The 25,057-nt window shown below is 32.3% G+C and overlaps 2 protein-coding genes across 4 annotated transcripts in view; both read left to right on the top strand.

Moving 5' to 3' along the window:
- The window catches only part of LOC148608194 (somatomedin-B and thrombospondin type-1 domain-containing protein-like), a 54,315-nt gene extending 50,825 nt beyond the window's left edge, over window positions 1–3,490 (top strand). The window contains exon 4 of the mRNA XM_088543916.1: window positions 213–3,490. Coding sequence (XP_088400042.1) covers window positions 213–504 — 292 coding nt within the window. The 3' untranslated portion in view covers window positions 505–3,490. The remainder of the gene's footprint in view (window positions 1–212) is intronic.
- Window positions 3,491–12,965: 9,475 nt separating this feature from the next.
- Window positions 12,966–25,057, top strand: part of LOC148608193 (mediator of RNA polymerase II transcription subunit 15-like) — a 63,498-nt gene continuing 51,406 nt past the window's right edge. For all 3 annotated transcript variants that reach the window (XM_088547312.1, XM_088547311.1, XM_088547310.1), the window contains exon 1: window positions 12,966–13,108. In XM_088547312.1, coding sequence (XP_088403438.1) covers window positions 13,050–13,108 — 59 coding nt within the window. In that variant the 5' untranslated portion in view covers window positions 12,966–13,049. The remainder of the gene's footprint in view (window positions 13,109–25,057) is intronic.

Below are 25,057 nucleotides of genomic sequence, written 5' to 3'. Positions count from 1 at the left end.
TAAAGTTAAGGCTTTTTGGAATACACAAAACAGAAACTTGGAGAAAAAAAACAGAATATCCTTTATCAAATGTTTGAGATTGATGATTTGAAGTTTTAGAACAGCATATATTACAGAAAGACTTGTAGGAAGTCTATCAATGTCACACACAACCAATTTTCATGTTTTTGAAGTTTTGTACTTACAATGATATTTTTTTTATTCAATTTCAGTTATTGTGGAACATACAAGATCACAGAGTCATCAACCAGATGTACAAACAATACTCAGGAACATCAACACTGGGCCACTTACCTCAAAGCTGGTCATGAAGTCTGTGTCGAATGCCAGCCATTTGCCATGCACAAACACCTTGGAATGAGATGTAAAGGTCATGGTGTTCCAGGACAGTCTACACGCTGGAGAGCCATCGATGTACCTCACTGCTATGGACGCTGGGAGCTGATTAAACGGGAAAAATGTACATGTAACATCCACCAGAACACATCATTCATCTTGATCTGAGCTACATGCAGTAAATATTTGGACATACATGTATTTATTGTCATTTCTATGATCAAATCAGTGTATCTGAGATGCTTGAGTATCATTATTTCAAATGGTTGAATGTAAAGAGTTTTGTGGATCTGCAACTTCGTTTAAATTTTATGTAATATTTTGTCAGATGAGCATTTTAATAGATTTTTTTGTGATTTTTTACTTGATGTGTAGTAAGATTTGAATCAAAACTATTTTCTATTCATGATTATTGTATTCGTTCAGCATTTAAATATCATTTTATTATGATATATCAATATTTAACGATGTGATTAATAATAAGTTATGAAGCATGGCCAGGTTTTAGTGCTACTTATATAATCTACTATCTGATTCAACAGACTTAGTTTTAGTTCCTGAGTACCAGTGTTCAATAAGGCCAGTATAATTTTAGACTTTAAACAGAAAAAAAACAAAGTCAATAATGTTTCTACATTTTCTTAGCTCTTGTTTGTATTGGTTACAACTTGAAATCTAATGAATAGTCATTTTATTATTTTGAAATCCAACACAAAGATTTAATGAAAAAAAATGGGTATCCATGCATCCTTGTGAATAAGTAAGAAGTCATACAGTAGCCAGATGCCTAATGAACAATTGTTTTATAGTTACATTGCTTTTGAAATACTCAATACTCAAAAAAAACATTATTTCACCTCTTTCTCATCTTTCATTCAACTTTTAGAGCATTGATACCTCAAATTCTGTGTTTTATGTTTGAGTGAAATCCTGTGATGACCTGAAGAATCCCTAGTATCTGTGTTTAGATAAGTGCCTTAGAGACAGCAATGATTATTAAGATTTGTTCCAATTGCAAGTCTTTTTCATCATGACCAAAGTCCGCCGATTCAGAGATTCACTAGCTATCCATGAACAATGTAGCTCAATCAGTTCAAATGATGTTGACAAAAGCCATGCTCTCACTAGGATTTCATGTCTTGAATTCAGTTTAAAGTTTTGAACCCCAGGAACACCAAGTTTTAATAAGATATATATGAAATTTGTGTTTTTGTAATTGTTACGTACCTAACTTTCTGTGATGTATTGGTATCAGCGTCATAGTACATCATTATAACACAGTAATCTTCAACCATCAGTAAGTGTACATACATGTAAAAACATCTGACGTACACAGAGCTGATGTTGTGCCAGTATAATCACTTTCCCAGATCAAATTGTATGGTATTACGTAAATCATTGATACATGATTCTCATTTTGTCTAGGCAAATCTTTTATAGAAATAAAGATCTAATATTATTTCTTTAAGATAATCTTTATATAGCATATTAAAAATGCTATAGATCTATTTTTATTTTTTTTTTGTATAGTTACCCAATTCCATATCACAAATCTTTAATGTGATGGTCTGAATTTGATGTTTTTTGTAGATTTTACATAATTTCATACAAAATAACATGTAATAGTTGATGATCACACCATCTGTTAAATGCAATCAGAGATGATATTTATTACAAACAGTTGCATGTAATGTCAAAATATTAGGCTTAATAATGTTACTTTATAAGATTTATGGATGAAGTTTTTGTAATGTGTTCCATAGCTAACTTACATGTAGCAAGATTATAATATATATGATGTGCTTACATGTAGCTAAGTGTCTATACCTTCTTTGCATTATGTTTCAACTTATATTCTATTACTATTGTCTGTTCAGAGGTTTAAGAAACTTTAAACTTGCAGGTGAAGGCTTACTTCTGTGAGTTCTGTCAGTACCTTTTGAAAGTATTTTTAATTATTTTGGGTTAAACAAACCATATTATATTGGTCATGCAGGTAAAATTCAATCTATTTCATTCAGTGAAAAAGATCCTTACAGTAAAATTACATTACCTCATGATGCAATGTTGGATATTATTAGAGCACATATAATGATCATGGTCAAGGGATGGAGTTGGTTGATAGAGTGGACAATTGAGAAAGAGACTTTAACTTTCTATCAAGATTTATTGAATAGTCTAAGAAAAAATTCAGTCCCTTCTCAACACAGTAGATCTGGTAATTTTCATTTAATCAAGGGTAGACCAAATCAGTCCCTTGAATATTATCATTGTTTGCGCTGTAATGGTCACAATAAATGGATTTTTCCATCCAATTCTCATTAACATGGAATTTTTCATATTGCACGAATCTGCCCTTTAAAATAAATAAGTACTTGAATTACCAATTTGATGTTTCTCTATACTTACCAGTTACTAAGCTATTTATCTAATGTTTATCATTATGTTATCAATATATTACAGTATATATCATAATAATGAACTGAGATCTCCTATACATTCTTCCATTAGACACTAGGGAAAGTGTTGTTAAGGCAGTCTGTAAGAGTTGTCTTATTTTTATTGGATTGTATGTAGATTGGATCTTATAAGTAAAATATTGAATTATTGGCATTTTAGAATTTTGATATTAACTGATAGTGGAGTGGTTTCTTTTTCTTAAAGATAATTCAAGATAAATCATGTGTCTTCCTTTTCAATATTGTCTTAGTCATAATTATATCAACTGGCATATCTTGCAAATTAAATCTACTATTTATGTATAAATGGCTTAAGTAGTTTGCTTCAGGCATTTAGCCATGTTGTTAACTTTTTACTATGTACAGAATAGACTCAGTAATATCAACCATTTTTAACTTTTTAATATCTTGATGAACATTTTATCCACTGAAATATTATTGTGTATTTTAATAATTTCTTATTGCTACTCTCTTTTGAAGTTAGAAAGCCTCATAGCGAGAAAATCCCACCAACATTCGCTATAATGTTGTGATGCTGTTGTTATGTACATAGTATTTGTATATAGTATCTCGGCATGTATTAGGGGTAGATCATTGTACAGCATGTTATAGAGTCTCCTCAGTTGTACATAGAACATCATCTGTTTTATACACTACATGGACTTTTTATCTGTAATAAATCCTTATAAGTTCTCTTTCTTGTTTGTTGTAAGGTAATTTGCCAGTAAGTTATCTCCCTTGTGTGTTTTAGTTGGTCAGTAAGTTATCTCCCTTCTTTTGTGTTTAACTAGACACAAAGATCAAACATAAAGTTTATTTACATCCAAATTCATTAGTTTCATGTTCTGTTTGGCTGAACTTTCAATGATCTATACTGGGTAAAAGACACATTCACAGGAAATAAAATAAGTGACTATTCTTGTTCATGATAGAGGATTACAGTGTAATATCAAAGTAGATGGCTTCATGCATTCCTTGGCTATCATTGGCAAAAATGATTATTTCTAGCGGTTCAGTTGAAAAGAAAGACCTTACAAGGATTATTCAATTTTCATGTGATTTTTAACAACATTAAAACACTCAAACATTTGATTAAGGTATACCAACTCTACAAACTATAGACCATCTACTCCACTAAAATATGAGCACAGCATAGGATACCCCTACACAATTAAAAATACTCCAGGTAGTATATTTACTTTATCCAGTCCACAACCACAAAAATATACAACTATACATCACTGAAATCATTACCATTACCAATTACCAGATCTAGAAAAAGTTTGAATTAATCATAACCAGGGATCTTACCAGGCCTCAGTTTCATGATAATAAATCTCAAGTTGAGAATTTCCTCAAATCCTGAGTTTGTTTTCAAATCTTCAATTTCAAGTGATCTGATTGGTCAAAATTTATGTTGAAGAAGATCTCAATTTGAGATTTTTTTATGAAATCAAGCACAGGTAAAGAGATGTCCTATCACCACCACCAGGAGGCATTGATTTTATCCTATCACAACCACAAGGCAACATTTTTCCCTATCACCACCACGAAGTAGCATTGATTTCCTATTTCAACCACCACATAAATTTGATTCCCTTTTACTATTATCAGGTAAAATTGATTTTCTGTTACCATTATCACTTAACTTAGGAATCCTATTAGTTACTTTGAATCCCTGTTACCTTTACCAAGGGCATTTGGGATCGCTATTACCATGATTATGTAACTTTGAATCCCGCATACCATCACCAAGGATACTTTGGATCCCTAATACCATTACTATGTTACTTTGAATCCCTAATACCATTACCAAAGGGACTTTGATCCCTATTACGGTATCCATGTTACTTTGAATCCCTATTACCATTACTAAGGGGACTTTGAATCCCAATTGCCATTACCAAGTGGCTTTGAATCCCTACTACTATTACTGTTTTACTATGAATCCCTATTACTATTAATATGTTACTATAAATCCCTATTACCATTGCAAAGGGGACCTTAATCCCTTTCACCATCACCGTGTAGTTTTAGATTTATCCTTATTTCTAGATAAATGTAATAATCCCTATCACCATGACTATGTTACTTTGGATTCCTAGTACCAACCATCGCCATTTTAATGAATACTATATAAATTGGATCTTCATCACTATAATGATTACTATGTAAATTACATCCCTTTTACCATTACCAGGTAAATTGGATCCCTATTACAATAACTATAACCATGTACACTGGATCCCTATTGCCATAATCACTTCAATGTAAAGTGAATCCGTATTACATTTCACCGAGTAATTTGGAATTTCTATTACAATAATTTTAAATTCTGACTATCATTACACGACAACTTTAACTTCTTTTGACCTTATAATTTTAACCACTATTACCTGACAGTCGGGAATCAAACTTACAATACTGGTCAGGAGTTTTTGGTATCACTATTACCATTACCAGGCAGTCGGGAATCAAACTAACAATACTGGTCAGGAGTTTTAGGTATCACTACTACCATTACCAGGCAGTCGGGAATCAAACTAACAATACTGGTCAGGAGTTTTAGGTATCACTATTACCATTACCAGGCAGTCGGGAATCAAACTAACAATACTGGTCAGGAGTTTTAGGTATCACTACTACCATTACCAGGCAGTCGGGAATCAAACTAACAATACTGGTCAGGAGTTTTAGGTATCACTACTACCATTACCAGGCAGTCGGGAATCAAACTGACAATACTGGCCAGGAGTTTTAGGTATCACTATTACCATTACCTGGCAGTCGGGAATCAAACTGACAATACTGGTCAGGAGTTTTAGGTATTAATATTACCATTACCTGGCAGTCGGGAACCAAACTTACAATACTGGCCAGGAGTTTTAGGTATCACTATTACCATTACCAGGCAGTCGGGAATCAAACTGACAATACTTGTCAGGAGTTTTAGGTATTAATATTACCATTACCTGGCAGTCGGGAACCAAACTTACAATACTGGTCAGGAGTTTTAGGTATCACTACTACCATTACCAGGCAGTCGGGAATCAAACTAACAATACTGGTCAGGAGTTTTAGGTATCACTACTACCATTACCAGGCAGTCGGGAATCAAACTGACAATACTTGTCAGGAGTTTTACGTATCACTACTACCATTACCAGGCAGTCGGGAATCAAACTGACAATACTTGTCAGGAGTTTTACGTATCACTACTACCATTACTTGGCAGTCCGGAATCAAACTTACAATACTGGTCAAGAGTTTTAGGTATCACTGTTACTCAAGTCGATCGGTTAAAATGCATCAATGTAGATAAACCAGCAATATTCATGGTTGGGTCGATAATATCCATTGACAATTATCTGTTTCCTTTAAAGTAAGCAAAATCAAAGAGAACGATAATTAAACCATAGGTGATATTTATAATGGTATTCTTTTTAAGGAAGACGTATACGAACACGACTCGTGAGTGTCTCAAATGTCAGTTGCATTGTGATGCGCAAGTCTTTTTCATTATTTACGATTACATTAGAAAGTTCTTTTCACTGAATTAAATTTCTGAAATTTTAACACTAACATTTATGATCATGCATGTATAATGGTTAAACATTAACTTCTATAATGTGCACTTTATGAGTATATGAAATAAGGTTAAACACAAGCAAATCTAAGAATCGGACAAGATTCTTGGTAAGGAAAGATACTTAGATAGGAACCATTTGATCTTATGAGACTATGATTCTTAAAATAAACAAAGCAGTACTAGAGTTCAATAAGAGATATTTAAATCGATTACGTCATGACAGAAATAGTAGCAAACCCCATGCAAGACAAAATTTGACACAAACCCTCTTCTAAACAAACTAACTATAAATACATTTTGATTTGCACAATGAATAACAAATAATGAGGAATTGTTTTCGAGTCTTTTATATATAACCAGTGAATATATGAAATCTTTGCAGTGATATAGTGCTACGTCCTTTCAGAAAACTTGAAATCGGTACAAGTTTCTTATGATGTCATTATAGGTATCTATGGTATACAACTTTGTATGCAATCGAGAACGAAATTAGTGGTATGTTAAATTATTTAACTGAATTGTCTATTCTTGAAAAAGAAGCAAACCTGTAGCCTTTCACAGGCATCAAAGTTCTTTGGGGGAAAAAATCCGGAACGACTATAACGGCACAATGATCCAAATGTCTTGTCCGTGCCTGGCTCTTGGAAATATGAGTACTTCACTATAGTCTTATCTACATCTCAGAAAAATAATTGTATGTCATTACAATCACCTAAAATCAGCTCATTACAACAATTAATGAGCCAACAAACACGTTCATGTCCGTCCATCCGTGAAAATACAATACTTTTGGACAGGCGAAATATTAATTAAAGAACCACATTTAGTAGTTGAAGATTTAATGCCAGTACGTGTGACACGAGTGGAATGTAATGTTATGGTGTCAAACCCGTACAGTTCATATATACTGTTATATGGGGGTTAAAGAACTGAAACATAAAAGGGGAAAATTAAAATCATTTCTCATACTAATGAGTACACTGTAGTTATAAATCATAACAGCGGCGGATCTTGAGACTTATAATGGGGTGCAGGCTATCATTTGCTCATTTTTGCCCTTTTTACTGTAATTTTTTCTTGGTCCGATAGAAAAATTTCAATTGCGCAAAACCAACTAACATATCGGTAACAAACAAAAACAAACAAAAACAAACAAACAAACAAACAAAACAAAACAAACTCAGGCACTTGAACATATTCGATTGCTCCGATCTCTTCCCTTTTTTTTTCCTCAACAACCCATGTTTCTTTTCAATGTAAATCGTATTTCAGCCAGTTTCTAGTTCTATATTTATTCAAAATGTCACAAGTAATAAAAAAAATTCATTTTTACTATCTAATAATTATTGACCTAAAACAAAAGGATGATCGGTCCCATCTTTACCCAAAGTGTTTGTAATAGAAATAGGAACATTAAATAGAGATACCTGTACTGTAAAGTAAATCTGATACTAGAATTACCAGATCGTGTCGAACTGGAAGCATGATCATGTGCATGTCTGATAAAAACTTTGCACTTCGGGTATCAAAGGTTTAAACTGGCTAATCTGCATTAAATAGCTGACCCTGTACCGTATCATAAAGATATCATCAACAGTCTGAAATTCCATCTATAATGTGTATTCCCGTGTACAAATTTGATTTTATCCGTTTTAACGCATGTACTTTTTTATCAGTTTATTTTATGTCTGTCAAACAGATACAAACAATGAGTCAAGATTTTTTCTATGTGCAATATTGTCTGTCTTTTTCTACTTGTCCCGGTACTATTCTTTGTTGCCTTCCCGGACATGTCATTCTACTGGCTGTTCATTCTCTATCTAGGTCTACCTATTTCTTGTATAGTCGACTCTTTGTGAATCTACACACTCTCCTTATCATTTATGGTCTGTCAATACTCTGGTAAACACTCTCCAGGTCTTGTTCAGTTTTAGAACCGTCCCTCCATCACGAGTTCAACCTACTTACAGTTTCTCTGAAAGACTTCACACCATCCACCCCCTCTGTGCACACCCATCACCTGTATACTATATCAGATTTATCCAAATTTGCAGTTTTAGAATTTTTAAAATACCTAAAATACCGAGGCTTCATTCCTCGTATTGCCCATAGTAGAACCTCTCGGTGATGGGCTTGGCTTCCTATTTCGATAATTTTGTTCTTGAGTACTTCTTGTATACATTTTTTCTAAAGTTTAGATCTCTCTATACATTTGATTCTAATCCTGCTGGTGAGAGGTTACTCCTTGAAACACGTACACAGCAAATCGAAATTTGCAATACATACAATTGCTTTTTTTTATTTATTTTTACTGCATCTATCTCCAAAATAAGTATTGGTGGTTCACTGCAAAAATTGACAACAGAAATTCAAGAACAGACTAACATTATAACGCTACAAGTGAAAACAATAACTCTAGCAAGTGGAAAAAAACAATGACACGTGCTTTTTGACCAGTATGTTCTGACTCGACACGTGCTTTTTGACCAGTATGTTCTGACTCGACACGTGCTTTTTGACCAGTATGTTCTGACTCGACACGTGCTTTTTGACCAGTATGTTCTGACTCGACACGTGCTTTTTGACCAGTATGTTCTGACTCGACACGATCTTACAAATGTGGCAATGTTTTTAGTGTTCTGTTTTGAACTCATGGAATTTCTTTGAACTATTCCCTAATTATGACGGGAACAATAAACCAATGGGAAATAAATCAATATCAAGTTACTCTTCATGTTCGTAGGAGATATAAATATTACAGACCATTAAAATACTGTCAAAAAGAAAATGGAATCACTGGGATATGGTTAGAAATCAGGGTTATCATTTAGTCGAATATGCACCCTATGGGGTCTTGTCAGGTGAACGGATTCTACTAAACTTCTGAAGTACAATGGAAATTTGAATCCAAAATAGGTTCGAAATGCGATATTCTGTAAATTGGATAATATGACAATTAAAGTCTGTATTATGTCTATGAATGAATGAAAGAATGGATTTAACTGACTTGTAACGTATTTTCTACAAATTAGTAACTACAACTTGTCCACACTCAGTAATAGGAAAGTGTTCCGGGAGTCGGACCCCTTTCTCGTAAAACTTTGCTTAATTTGTACAAAATTTGAACATAATGAGCAAATAAGTTTGGAATTACCCTTCATAAAATCATGGCTCGTATCTATCTCCTAAATTTTTAAATGAATTTCTGGGTCAACTCCATATACTTCTTGCACAATGCACATAAACATCATACATGCAGTATTCGACATTGGCTGATTCAGAGATGGGTTCCACAAACTAGAGGCTCAAGAGAACTTTGCTAAAGGCAGCAGTTTTTTTTAATTACTTCCGACCCCTATGTTCCATTTTAAGTACAGGTAGTCATATCTATTCACGGATAAAACAAAATCCCAACGGTCATTTTAAGTAGGATATACCTATAGGAACAAATGTGCCAACTTTTATTAATTTTGTACAATGGCGTTTGAGAAGATTTTCAAATAGTCCATGGGCTTGGAAGGTTCACCGTGCACCCTCCCACTCATCACCTTCATTGTGATTTTTAGGCACCTTTATACCTCCAAGTACCGAATCAATATGTCGCCAAAAAATATTCTCGGATTCTTTTTCGGTATTAGCCCATACTTGAACCCCCCAAGATTTTTGTGACTAAAATTTTTGTGCGTTTTAGCCTTACTGGGATATGTGTGAACAAACTAAACATATTTAGGTATCCTCGTATAGCCCTATATCTCAGCTTTACAACAGTACCAGGAAAGTTGCGATAACACTTAGGGTTTTGTGGTAAAATAAACAAAATATACCCCCTTCCGAAAAATTGCTTAAATTGACATATGTTTCAATGTCGAAACCCCTAGAGTACAAGTGATGGCATAAGCTCACGTGGCCTTTGGCTAGGTGAGCTAAAAAGGGACTCAATTCTATGATTGTTCAATTTATACATAAAAGTTGCACGAAATAAGCGCGAAAAATAATAATAATAAAAAAACTGAAGGTTTCAACACTCGAAACCACCCCCTGAATATGCCACAATTATAAATCATCGTTTTGATAAAATCTCACAATAAGGAGAGAAACACACACACACACACACAACAAAAAATAAACCAAAAACAAAAAACAAAACAAAACCAAATAAAAAAAATAACAAAAAAAAGTATAATAACCTATAGGTGAAGTAGCATTCAGACAGAATGTGTAGATACATGTTCTATAAACTCAAAGCATTACTTTTACCATCTCATAAAATACCATATTATAAAAAATGTCCTATTGTACCTAGTATCTCAGCATTAACGACAGTAACGAAAAAAGGTTTATCTGCAAGAAAACTGAAACTTCAAAGAAAGTGAAAGCATCTGAGAGATACGAGGAGGGTAACCCGAGAACACTAAAGGGATAAATGTCCGTACAATAGAAGTGCTAATACGGTTGATAGGTATGCTATCAGTTCTTTATACTTGTTTTTAGGTGGTCCACTGATAAAGGATACATCTACTTCTACACCTTAAGGCCTTTGTGTGAGAAAATTGGTCTAAAAACGCATAAAAAATACTACTTGGAGGGGATATTTAACACGAGTAAGGTCTAGGAAAGACAACTCAAACGGGAAATTTATTCTTGTTTTGTGATCCTTCATGAATTGTTAAAAATCAATTAAAAATGAGAGCAAGTCTTAATCCTAGTGGTTTGCATGACGATATATAAAAGTTCACAAGGCTTATATACAATACCAGAACTAAACTGACAGAATTGCACTTTTTTCTCAGTTTATTTTAGGTACAGATTTTAGTTAACTTTTGGCTTCATACAATTTGGTTTTATAATACGAAGTCAAATATGTATATATGTATAACAATATTTAACTATAAATCTTCTTTGGCTCAAACAAACAATTTTAAAAATATTTTAAGTATTTGTAAATCTAAATATTGGCAAAACAGATATCAATGTATCATAATAAGGACAATGTAGATGCATCAAAGTCAAGGCACGTGTTTGAAATGTGAAAACAGATGCGATCTACATACACAATTACATGTAAAAACTGAAAAGGAATTGAACAAATTAACACCAATGAGAAGTTTGAGGTCTTACTAACTACTTCTAACGTTTCCGGCATTACTTTAAAAAAGTTATTTTCTAAGTTTCATTGTGAATCCAATTGATGACATCTTAATATTGCGTACCACTGCGAAGTTAAGAAAACAAGGCTTGTCAAACCGGTAAGGCGTGAAATTTCATTATGAAATAAATCGCTGAAACTCCATTTTATCATTGTTTTACCACGGGCTGGCCATTTAGGTCGCATTGTTTTACCCCCGAGCGATAGCGAGGTGTTAAATAACGACATAAATGGCAAGCCCGTGGTTGATTTCGATTCTAGAAGGGCTAGTTTCGTCATAGTTTTGAATAGACGCAGCCTATTTGTTGAAAGAAATATTGGTCATGTGTTTATATTTTTTTTACCATGGCTATAGTTTAAAGAGCTTTGAAGCACGTAGACTAGAGTAAAAATAGCTAATTTCAACTGTGATATTTAAACTTCATATCGGTCAACAAATTGTGATTACAACCACAAAACTTCTTTCTGTAGTGATATCAACATAAACTGAACGAAGCCCTGTCTTAGAAGTTATTTGACAGTATCCTCGCTTTTAAAAAACTTAAAAAGTCACTGTACAAATCATGTATCATGCACGCCAGTAACGGACCAATTATGAGACTTTCCATAGGTTTGAGATGTTGGAATATTGCCAATTTGAATGGAAAAGTTTACAATTTGAAAGTAAAAATCGTCACTTTATATATTTGTCCAACGGTTTCGGTTTAAACGTCCTATGTCATCTAATTCACATGTATAGGGTTAGGTCCTGATGAGAAGTAGAAGGTTTAATATGTTGTGTCTTTAATTTCCAGTTCACCTCGTTCGATCAAAGTATAAGTCATTTGATTTTTATCGAGGGAATAGTATGATTAAATTTGAATTAAATAGCAGATTGAAATTTTCAAGAAATAAAAAGGCATGGCAGGCAATAAGAAAAAAATAAAAAGGCAGGAAAAATTATATATTTCATCTTTGCTCCCCACGGGATAAATTTCAGTGGTGATTCATCATCTTTATAACAAAAATTTAAATTGAAGGACTGGGTAAGCCGTATTTCTTTTTTTTTTCTGTAGTATCCATGTACAAAATTATCGTCGTATTTATATAGAAACATGTCGGCCAAGAGTGGCGCACAGTTTGTTTCAATAGGTATTCCAATAGACTGTTGGGACACCAGTTCTCTGAACTCGACACAATATTGTCGTCTAGAAATTCAAACAATTTAATAATATCAGTACTTCTTGTCAGAATCATTGCCTGGAAACTGTGTTCAATTTAAGCCCCGGCCTGACGTTTGGATATTAAATTTGCTGAATAAGATCATGCAGAGCTAACAAACAATTCTTTCTTTAGCTTGTCATTGGAACGTGTGGTGTGTACACATATCCATTCAGTGTATATTGAAATTAGAGTCTGGGGGCAGATGCACTGATACAGTACAAAGCCCCTTCAGAAATAAACGTTAGTGGCGAGCAATAGAGGAGACGAAGTGATCACATACATATGTTTTTTATCATCTCCCTTTATTTTCATCGAAATGGCTGATCAAAATGATTGGAGAAGTGAAACTTTCCGGCGAAAAGTCATACAGCAGATGTAAGATAAAAATAAAGATAGTGTACCAATGAAAGAAGTGTTTCCTTGTGAAAACATTACTTTGTTTCGTCCTATCTTTATGACTGACTTGGTTGTAGACATTCAACGCTCTGACTTTCTTTTTATTTGTTTACAAATTGTTTTGTTTCTTTTTGCGTCACTTTATTAATGGTGACTATTGCCACGTACATTCTAAACATGATTATAATTCAATTGTATACTATGGTAAAACAAATATCATTGTTTGATATTTACTTGCAAATTTCTGTTCTGATACCCCCCTTAAAAACGCTAATATTGTTTATAGTCATCGTGTCCATAGTCCATCTTGGCCATAGTCGTTTTGGCCATGGTTTTCTATATGTATTCAGTTAATATATCATTGGTAAGTTAACATTTAATTGGTTTCATTAAGTAATACATTTGTCATTGTCATCTTTTTTTTCGGTGGTAAAGTTGTTTTATTACAGTTAAAAAGTGTTTTATGTTATATGGAATCTATGACATACAAATGGCGAACTTTTGTAAAGATTAGAAATGTGGAACAAAATAATACACCTCTTGCACATACCTGTAATAAAATATTATAAATACAGTTCATTAAATACACCGAAAACTTTACATCTGAAATCAGCTTCACCTAATTTCAGCCCAGTCTACTATAAAAATCCTTGAAATCATCAACAAAAACTATTGAAATTAGCATACAGAGTCCTTTTAAGGATGTGCAAGAGGTGTATTATTTGTTCCACATTTCATTCTTTACAAAAGTTTGCCGTTTGTATATCATGGATTCTGTACACATGTAGACAAAAAATGTTGTTTTTTGTCTACATGTGTAGTACAGCATAGTACATGTGTACTACTACATGTATGCTTGTATCTTGTTGAGTCTTGAATGGTTGATCTTTATGGTGAATCTGTAAGTGGAATGTTAGGTGATCAATGTCAGTGTCAAAGTCAGCCTTCAGGATACTTAACTGAAGAACTAGTACAGTGCATGATAACTGTTAATGAAATTGGTAACTTATGGTTTATGAATTTGGTAACTTTATTGTTGATAAATTTGGCTACTTTAAATTTAAATTTTCTGTGACCCTGCAAACCTCTTCTTTTTTATTTGGATATTGATACATGTATGTCGGTTGGGGTCAGAACGATGTGCCATACAAAAATTTGGAAATTCAGCAGTACTGCTTTTCAACCACTTCTAACGACTTTCAAATTAAAATTGTGCATGTCACACCTACCTATACTCTGGGTCACCTTCAACTTGATATATCAAATTTTAAGATAACAAAAATATGGCTTGACCTTATGCGAATAACATCCATTTTTCTGAACTCAGGACCTTTTGCTATTACTTGCAACACCAATTCCATAGTGTTTGATCAGTGATTTAAAAATATACATCGTTAGTTATGTTGCTATCGAATTGTTTAGGTTACGATGGTAGATATCTTTTTTCTGGAAGTACAGTACAGCTCACAGCATAGTCTAATAAATACCTGGCATACCTCCAATACCTGGTGTGCCGGGTTTGAATCCTCTGAAATTTATTCTGTTACTTGCAATATACAACTTACTAATTGATAAAAAATTCTGGTGTCTGAGGTAAAATTTACCTGTCCACCAGGACAACTGATAGTAGAAAACGTAATTTACCTGTAAGGTAAAAACTGACTTTTAATTAGTGCATGAAAACACATAATTGTGTGTATAAAAATTAAAATAATTCATTATTGATATGAAATGAGCAATTAGACCGATGAATATTTAATTGAAATACATGTGTACATGTATTTGCAATTTCTACTTTAAAAGGACTTTTTAAATGATAAATTTATTCCAAAATTATAATTAAAAGAATACATAAAATGCATTTTTTCAGGTGTTCTATCCTAACATGCCAATAGAGGAAAAATACTTAAATAGTATTAATTTTTAAAATGAAAATCAGACTAAAATTCAATTTTAAAAGGGAATTTCAGTTGAGTTATATTGACCCAAAAAAAAAAAAGATAAATTTTACTATTTTTTTTCATTAGGATTACATGTAGATGTGTCAGTAAAAATCAAATGTAGAGAATATTAAATTACAGTTTATACATGTACAATATGTTTGGAGCTTTAATGGAAAATATCATTTGTAAAAGATAAAAAATTGTATTTTATCATACATATTTTATCATTTAATACTGAAATGAAATAATTTTATATTATATTTGTATACAGCTTGTCTGAAAAGTTAAAAGTTTCATTTTTATCAACAACAAAAAAAATGAATTAAGGGAATAAAATATGAAATATGACAACAAAACAGTTTTTTTTTATTTGCAAAAAAGCCATTTGGTTTCTTATTTTTTTTTACTACATGTATAAAAAAAGGGGGCCACTTCTTCCAGGAGATGAAGATATCATTGCTTTACAACCAAAAATGGTCATTACACATGAAATGAAAATACATGTAACTGAGAAAATATGGCTAAAATTGACATATGTATTAAAACATACCTTACTGGAATGTAGGAGGTTTTGAGTATTATGTATGATTTCAAGCATTGTAATACATCATTTTTTTCCTGTGACTTTTTTAAAGCAAATATTGGGACTTTTTTTAAGTTAACATAAAAATCACATGCCCATGGAAACATTAAGTGTTCATAGATACATGTAATCAGTAGTGTAGATTGACTTCACATACTATGTTATATTGCTAACAATGTCACTCAGGATTCTTTTATATTTTTTGAGGAAAAAAGATAGATGCATATTATAGCCTATTATAGTAAAAACTTTAAAATTAAAAGTAATAAATGAGATATTAATTGTTTATCGTAATATCACATATCAGATTTTTGACAAATAAACTAAATCATATTTACTTTCTATAACACATATATTTCAAAGAGAAAGTTTGATTTTAATTTAAATCAAAATATTATTACATGTACATGTAGCAACTTAAAGTTTTGTAGAGGTATTTTATGATAATTGGTATACTCAATGTTAAAGGAACCTTTAAAAAATGTAAATAAAAACATTTTGATAGCTTTTAATAGATGTATTGGAAACTTTATATACTGTTAAATGTGAAGATTTCCACTGTAAAAAATCAATTTGAACTTTAATTTTTGTTGTTGTTACTTTAATTTGCAAAACAAATATCTGTGTCAGTAATTAAATAAATCTGAATTTATCTTAGTACTTCTAAAATAAATTCTGATATTAAGTGATAAAGTAGAAAAAGGTATGTTCATACAACTGAAATAACAAAATATAGCTTCCTAATTATGATTTTCAAAATAATTAAACTGCAAACAAATTTTTCAAAATATTTCAAAATGATAAATAATAAATATATAAATTGTCACATACATGTAATAATACAATTGAAGTTTATATCAAAGTGCCAAAACTTATCAAAGACAAAAGAGTTCTACATATACATGTATGTTCAGGGGTTTCTTTAATTTTTTTAAAAATTCAGGTACCTTTTCTTTCATAGAATGTACTTGTCATCATTTTCTTTTATAAAACTATAGTAAATTTTGAAATTCTTGAGGTACATGTACCTTTCAAAAGCTTTGAAGGGTAAAAGTACCTACTACTGTCTCTTAATGTAATGCCTGTAAGTTTAATTATAATACTGGTAAATACACTAATTCATCTACAATTTCCTAAGAACTAAATATTTTTGTAATTTTAATTATAATTAAAAAATTCAAAATTGAAATTAGAATAAAAAAAAAATTATTCTACTTATAAACTAATTCTACTGAACCGCCTGTATGTGATAATTAACTGTACAGGTAAAACCACCAGTAGGTTCATGTACCTGTTCATTTAATTAGTCATTTCCAACAACAACAACAACAAATCCTTTATTTATCCTCAGACACCGAGGTGTACAAGAGGTCAATCAGTTTTTTTACATACATCTAACAATAGCAAGTAAGGCAAGGTAAGGTGACATAATAGTATTTGGTAGTTAATGAATGCGTTTGTGTATATATCCCAAGCTAACTACACCACGTGACTTCATTCACAGACTTCTGCACGTGGGTTTTTAAAAAGTAATGTGAATGGATTAAAATTGGTTCAAATGTGTAAGTACATTACTATATATTAGAAATTAAAATGCATATTCTTTAATTAATCTACATAGATGCAAGAATTTTGATAATGTTTTTGATGAAATGTGAAAGATTGCGATATACACGAACATTACAATACCTTAATAGCCCATTCAGTTTGCTCACATTTGGATTACGAGTATAATATTGTGGAATAAATTTGTTTCTAGCTTCCACAATTTAGGGATGGTTACAAACAAATAGGTAATGATATTCATTTCCCAGAATTTTACATTTGCATATTCGCTGGTGTATCGGTATGCTGGCCCATCTCCCAGTCTCAACAGGAAGTTTTGCATTAGAGCATCTAAAATTTGCCATATAAAAATGATCAGCCGTGTTCAGCTTAATCAAATACGACTCTAACTTAAATTCAGTCTTAAAAGATCCATAAAACTTTCCCCGTGAAGAATTACCTAGTTGTGAGAACCAGTCCTGAATAAATTGATCAACCAATTTTTGTTTTACAACTGATTTTAACATATTTTTCTTAACACTCAACTCACTCCATATGAAACTCAACCCAGTTCCATCAAATATGGATTTAACAAAATTAATCCATTTAAATGAAAAAATATTATTTATTTGCAGCTTTAACATAAGATTGTATATAATACTTGACAGTCTATTATTTCCTTCTTAATGAGAATTCCAAAAACTAACCATTCTCAGTTTAATAATAATTTCCATGGGAAAACATCCAAGTTCTCCATACACCATGTAACTTGGTGTATTATTTCGTATCTTTAATATCTTTTTGCAAAATTGTAAGTGAATCTTCTCAACATTTTTTATGTTTTCAAAACCCCAAACCTCGCTAGAATAAGTGAGAATGGGTCTGATAAGAGAATCAAATAATTTTAACTGTAAATCCACTGGTAGAGATAAATTTTGCAATTTTCTATACAAGGCATACATAGCCTTGGTAGCTTGATCAGTTCACTTCTTTTTTGCTGCACAAAAATTTCCGTTATAATTAAATAACACACCCAGATAAGAATATGAATCTACAAGATCTTTGTCATTACCATACAATTTAAAAGTCGTTTGAGGATTGTGCTTCCTCTTGCTAAAAATTACAATTTTGGTTTTTTGAGTATTGACCTTTAACTTCCAAACATTACAATATTCTTCAAATTTTTCTATTGCATTTTTCATACCTTCTACTGATTCACACATAATAACAGTATCGTCAGCATACAAAATGATAAATAGTTTAATTAGCATTCCCAACTGATCTAAACACGTATTAGATATACTTTCTAAACCATCAACATCATTTTCTGTGAAAAAGGTTCCTAAATCGTTGAGGTAAAGAGAAAATAGGAAAGGCGATAAATTTTCCCCTTGTTTCACGCCAATATCACAGCCAAAAAAGTCCGAACAATCATCCCCTTTTCTCACACAAGATTTGATATTTTAGTACATATTATAAATGACCTTAAATATCTTTCCCTGTATGTTCGATCTATGCATCTTTTGCCATAGACCTACCGGTACTCTCCATACTGTGTCAAAAGCACTCTTAAAGTCTACAAAAGTACAGTATAACTTTTCCAAGTGTAAAATAAATAGATAAAAGAGAGTGTAAAATGAAAATGTTATAAATGGTTGAAAACCCTTTCCTAAATCCTGCTTGTGCATTGGTTATAAGATTAAATTCTTTTGAAAAAGTGTTCAATGTAACACCTCTATAACATTACGGATCTGATGTAGACCCCTTGTTCTTTAAAATAGGGATAATAATACCTTCACCCCAACTCTCCGGTATCACCCCTGAATCTAAAGCCAAATTAAATAAAGAAACATAAATGGGCATCATATCGTCAATGGAATATTTAATATATTCATTTAGCACTTCATCTGTTCCATTTGACTTCCCATTCTTCAAACATTTTACCACTTTTTGAATTTCAGCTTCAGTAATCGGAGAGTTGAGTATCTCATCCATTTCTGGAGTTATATCATTTACATTAATATCAACATCAACACTCTCATCCTCATGTACATTTTGGTTTAATTTCTTGAAATGTTCAGTCAACACCTTCAAATCAATATCGTTAGGGTTATTTTTATTTGTTTTCAGACAATTGTTAAGTATCTTCCAAAATTCTTTACTGTTTGATTTTGCAGTTTTCTGAATGTTTGTCTCAAATTTCAGTTGAAAGTCATTGTATGCCTTGCTTGTGACTTTTTTATACAGTTAACTGCACCGAAACATACTCAGCCGATTTGGCTCACTCTTGTGTTCGTTATATCGTTTTCTAGCCTTGTGAAACTTTTTTCTATGGTCATAACATTGAGTATTATACCATGGCTCTGGATTGGGCTTGAATCTATTTTTTCGGGGTTTATTTTTATTGAATACTTGTTGTCTAGTTGATTAAAACACTCCACAAATCTTACCAATGACATTATCTATGTCATTTTGATCAATGTAATCGATCATTTGTAAATTATCAATATCTTTCAAAATATCTGTCAACTCAATTTGTTTACCGTGTAAACATTGGGTGAACTCGACCTGTTTTTTGTCTCTCCACTTGACTGGTTTTGTGACGGGTGGGTTGTTATCGTTTTGATTCGCCCTAAGTGAATTAATGCGAAGAGAAATGTGTATTGAGTTATGTACATCGGACAATACAGGGTCAAAATCATCAATATCAAAATGACAAACATAAGGAAATAAACTGGAAGATAGCAATAAATAATCAATTACACTTACATTTTTACATGTTTTCTTGCCGATTCCTCGGTCAAGACCTATCCTGGAATTAGCAATAAACATATTTAGCCTCTTACAATAATTAAGCAGTTTATACCCATACGTATTTGGTTGACCGCTACATTGAGTAACTCTTTGTAAAGGAATATTTAAGGCCTGTAAGTTTTTGTAATTCTTCATATAATTGAAAGATCTGTAATAAAGTATCATCTGGTATTATATAATCACTCAGTGTACCTGTCTTAGCATTAAAATCTCCTACAAGTGCACAATGCATATTCGGACTATTTCTAATTGAGGTTGTCATTTCGTGTTCAATATCATCAAATGCTTCCTCATTTGCATATTTGGAACCTTCAGGTGGAATATAACACAACCAAACAATATATCTTTTTGTAACCCCCCTCTCTGATCTAAAATGTTTCACTCTCTGTATCAACAAATGAAAGTAGATTTTGAAGACATTTTTTGTAAATTATTGCTATTCCACCTGATTTTTTTACAAAATTTTTCCTATTTTTTGTCGCATATACATAGTCAACTGGAAGCTCAATTCCATCAAAATTATCAAGTTTTGTCTCTAAGAAGCATATGTCATACAATTCAATTTTTTCTTTAAATTTAATAAATTTAAGTTTAGACATCAGTCTGCACACATTCAGAAATAAAACTTTCAAGTTTGAAATTGTCTTTTTTTTATTTTTTTCTTGTTGGATTTCATTCCCTCTTGTACACCTGTCCTAGGTCGGATTCTCCCTTTGACCTGTCTGCATTGGAGAACCCTGGCTGTTTTGTTTGTTTTCAGGTTGAGTTGGAGGGGGATATGGTACAAAAGGACCCCTTGGGATGAATCTCCTTCCATCTATATATAGTTTGTCCTCTTTTAAAACTGCATGATGCTGTTTGTCTCTGGCATCTATAAGATATGGTATGAGCTCCTTTCTCCTCTCTATAATTTCAATTGGATATTGCTCATGGACACTGAATTTATCATTATCTTTGAGCTTATCAATTGCCACACTCAAGACCCTATTTTTGTCTTTTCTCTTCTCAAATTTTGCTATGATACCCCTAGAGGATTTATCTGGTTTTGGTATGAGCCTATGCACAACATGAAAATTGATATCATCCTCTATTTTTAATTCTGTCTTAATAAATTGAACCAGTGTTTCCTCTGTGTTCTCATCAGGATCATATGTGTCTGTGATACCCCTTAAGATGAGATTCTCTCTCATTGACCTGGCCTGCTGTTGGATGTTTTTTTCTTTTAATATTTCATTTTCTTGTTTAAGATTAGCCATTTGTTCATCCATGAATGCCTTTATCCATTTTGTTCATTGTCTCATTGTTTGATTTCATGTTCTGTTTTATTTCACATATTTCATTGTCAATTCTTTTAAAATTGTTCTCCATAGCTACAAGTCTTGACAAAATGTCATCTAATATATCTACCTTTATTTAGCTTTTCTGTAACAGTGCTAATAAAAGTATCAATTTGTGGATGATATATGAGAGGAGGTGGAGATGGTGATGGTATAGGCTGCAGTGGTTGAATATGTTGGGGTAACATATTGGGTGGTATATTGGCTGGTGTTGTATAAGGAGCTGGTGGCTGGTTATATGGTGTGAATGGGTATCCTTGATATGGCCTGTATAATGTAGTATGGGCTGCTGATAATACAGATGCATTGCTTTGATCTGGGGTATTATGATAAGCCTGTTTTAATTTCGTATCAGTCGGACCTATCCACCATTTTATCAGGTCAGGGCGAAGGTGTGTTTGAGCTCGCAGCTTGTTTACATTTTCATTTTTCTGTCCTCTTATGATTTCTTCCCATTTATTCGTCTTTTCATCGTTTATATACATTAACAGTAGTTTGTGTTTCAAAATTTGGTTACATTTCTGTAAAAGTTCTTAGTTTTTCTTGTCTACTTCAAGATTTTAGGTTCGTAACTTTCAGCGTACCTCACCCTTGCCGCCATCTTTTTCGTGTTGTATATTGGATACAGGTGATGCTTTGTCAATTAAGGGCCAATAAATAATAAATATGAGGTATGCCAGGTATTTATCAGACTATGCTGCGAGCTGTAGACCAAATTAAATCACAAATGTTGACAGTATTTTCTGTGCAAAGGGGAATTATTCTTGTAAAACAGATGCTGAACAGCTGATTTTGACAGCGCATTGTTTGTTTACATACAGCTTCAGAATACATGTATGTTAATTTCATTATTCTAAGTAGATAGATATGATAAGACAAAATACATTAGGCCGACATTGAATAGACATTTTTTGTGGAAATGGTGCAAAATTTTCCAATCTTGGCGGAAGTTAATCTGATTGGTCTTTAAGAAAACCAGAAAGAAATTATGCAAATTAGTTGCTGCTAGGCTAGAATCTGCCATGACAGAAACAAGCTTACAATTGAAATCCCCGTAAGGAATTTTTAAGAACATGGATTTGCAAATTCAACAGACCGAAAATGATGTCAAGCCATAGAACTCATTGGTTGATGCATTAATTTAAAAAAATTATCATTCATGGAGCCAAAGAATGAAACATATTTTTTATCTTCATTTTTTATCCAGTGGGCAGGTGACCCAGAGTATAGTTCAATTACAGAATCATATTCCTGTATGCTGATACCATATTTGCTTAAAAAATTATTTATCATGAGAGAGCTTGCTTTGTTGACACTTTGAATCGTAATTCATGTGAAGTGGCACAAGATGTGAGTAGGTGGAGCTAACATTGCTACAAAATTTGAAGGAAATTTATCAAGCCGTTACAGAAGAGTTTTGTTCACAAAATCTTTCATTGCAGCTATGTAAAAAAAATGGTTAAAGTCTGATAACTCCCACAAAATTGTCCGAAACATAATGTGTTATAATCAACTACATAATGTACTTGTATCTAACAATGTTACAAAATTTGAAGGAAATCTGTCCATCAATAACAGGAGTTGTGTTCGCAAAGTCTTCCTATTGACGTATTGTGTCAATGTACAAAAAACAGTCAGAGTCTAATAATTCCCATGAAATTGTTTGAAATGAAATGGCGATTTGGTATGATCAACTACATAAAGTATTTAAAAATCCTACAAAATTGGAAAGAAATCAGTCAAGTGGTCACAGAGGAGTTGCATTCACAAACTTCAGACACACAGAAGCACTGACGAACAAGGACCATTACCCTATATCCTTCCATTGCATTGAGCCCTATCGACAATTTTCATGAATTTCCTGTGCATGGGAATTTGTATTGAATAAGAGAATAACTCTGTGAAAACTACTTGAATTTGACATAGAAAAGAAACAGAAATAAATGTTTACAGTTTTTGCTGATGAACAAGTACATGTTGAATATAGAAATATCTGGTAGGGTAAAACCAACAGAATAGTGGTATGTTAATTCAAATTTTGAATTTTAAATTTTACCCATTTCCCAAAAAATATAATTGTAATCATAAGATTCTTCATGCTTATAGCCGTGTTTGATTGGTCGAGAACGTATTTTCCAGAAAGTTCTTACTCTCATGAACTTCGCCAGATCGTTCATACATGCATGAATGCCAGTCAACTTGGAACCAATATGGCGGTTATGTTGTTCGAAAGAACTTGGCAACGACTTAAACAGCATAATGTAGCCGTAGGAATAGTTTGTTACATCCACATTGATTTTACCGGTAAAATTTTGTTTACAAAGAGTAATTTTCAGCGTGGGGGAAGAAACTTATAAATGCTTAAAATAGAACTAGAAGTAAATTCGCCCCAAAATTAAATTGTCCTAAATTTTTATTGGAGTCTGAGTTGCTCATTTGCTTTTGTTACTTTGTATGTATGATTTTAATTACTTTGTGTTCTTTGTTGTGTATGTCTGTTTTCCATGTCTGGTCTTTGTCCTTGGATTCAATTCTTTTGATTACCACTAGAACCTTGGTTCCCTTGATTACTCTCTCCCAGAACTAGATTCTGTAAATACATTTACCTGTTCAACACATTTAAAAAAGATAGTTCCCAAATGTCAGGATAGAATTATGAGGATTAAACAGCTATTTTCGGTCGTTCATGCATGTATGAATGGATCTCTCCAGTCCCAAACATTACATGAACAGCCTTTGTTCATTGAGTTAGGGGGTTCCGAGATCCATTCATACATGCATGAACAACTGAAAATAGCTGTTTAATCCTATAGTAAATATCAAGTTTATTTAATCTAATATTGATAAATCATATCACAACTGTTTCTTACTTTTTGTGGTTTTAAAGTTCTTTTAATTACAAAGAAATTATTGATGCTTGATATGTGCAGTATAAACATAAAGCAATCTGTAACATTAGTCAATTAAATCAGACTGAAAATAAAATTATGAGTATTCTTGAAACATGAAAAGTTTGGCCCCTACTGCCACAAAACTGAAAAAAATACTTAAGTCTGTGAATATTCTTAACTTCCTTGGTAATTCCAATCATAATCTTTGAAGTTTATGACAGTTAGGATTTTTGTCAACTTTTGTTGCACAGGGGCCAGGATTATCAACTACTTAACACAAGATGGTTGTCCTTATAAAACTATACTTCAATTATTATGTTAAAAACAGAGGAAAATAGTTTTCACAAAATATGCAAAAAAAAAACAAATTGAGCAAGAGTTATCTTCACTATTTCATTAAAATCCCCCAAAAATTTCAAAGTGGTATAGTAGTGACTCAACTGTAGAGAGTGGAGAAATTAAATTTAGGTTGATGGTAGTGTATATGAAAATAAAGTTCTAAAAACTACAGTTTGATTCACACTTTTGTTTCCTGAATGTAATTTTTTAAAAAAGTCCTTAAGGACTGGTCAGGTACTTCAAATACATATTAATGTCATTGTAAAAGTGATTAAATCACTGTACAAAATACATATAGTATCTTGTTTCCTGAATGCTAGTTAGATTTACTAGAGAGTACTTGGTAGGTACCCCGGTAGATACATGTACCTAATATAATTTCATTCTAAGCAAATATATTGTATTTTATTAATCCATATAAATAGCACAGACTGGTCAGGGCTTATCTCGAAATATCCATAAAAAGATACAGGGCT

This window comes from Perna viridis, chromosome 9, assembly GCF_037379345.1.
Source record: "Perna viridis isolate PV_CMFRI_1.1 ecotype Kerala chromosome 9, ASM3737934v1, whole genome shotgun sequence".
In the NCBI taxonomy this organism is placed as follows: Eukaryota; Metazoa; Mollusca; class Bivalvia; order Mytilida; family Mytilidae; genus Perna; species Perna viridis.
Note: the sequence above shows the minus strand (reverse complement) of the source record. Positions and strands in the feature narration are given on the sequence as shown.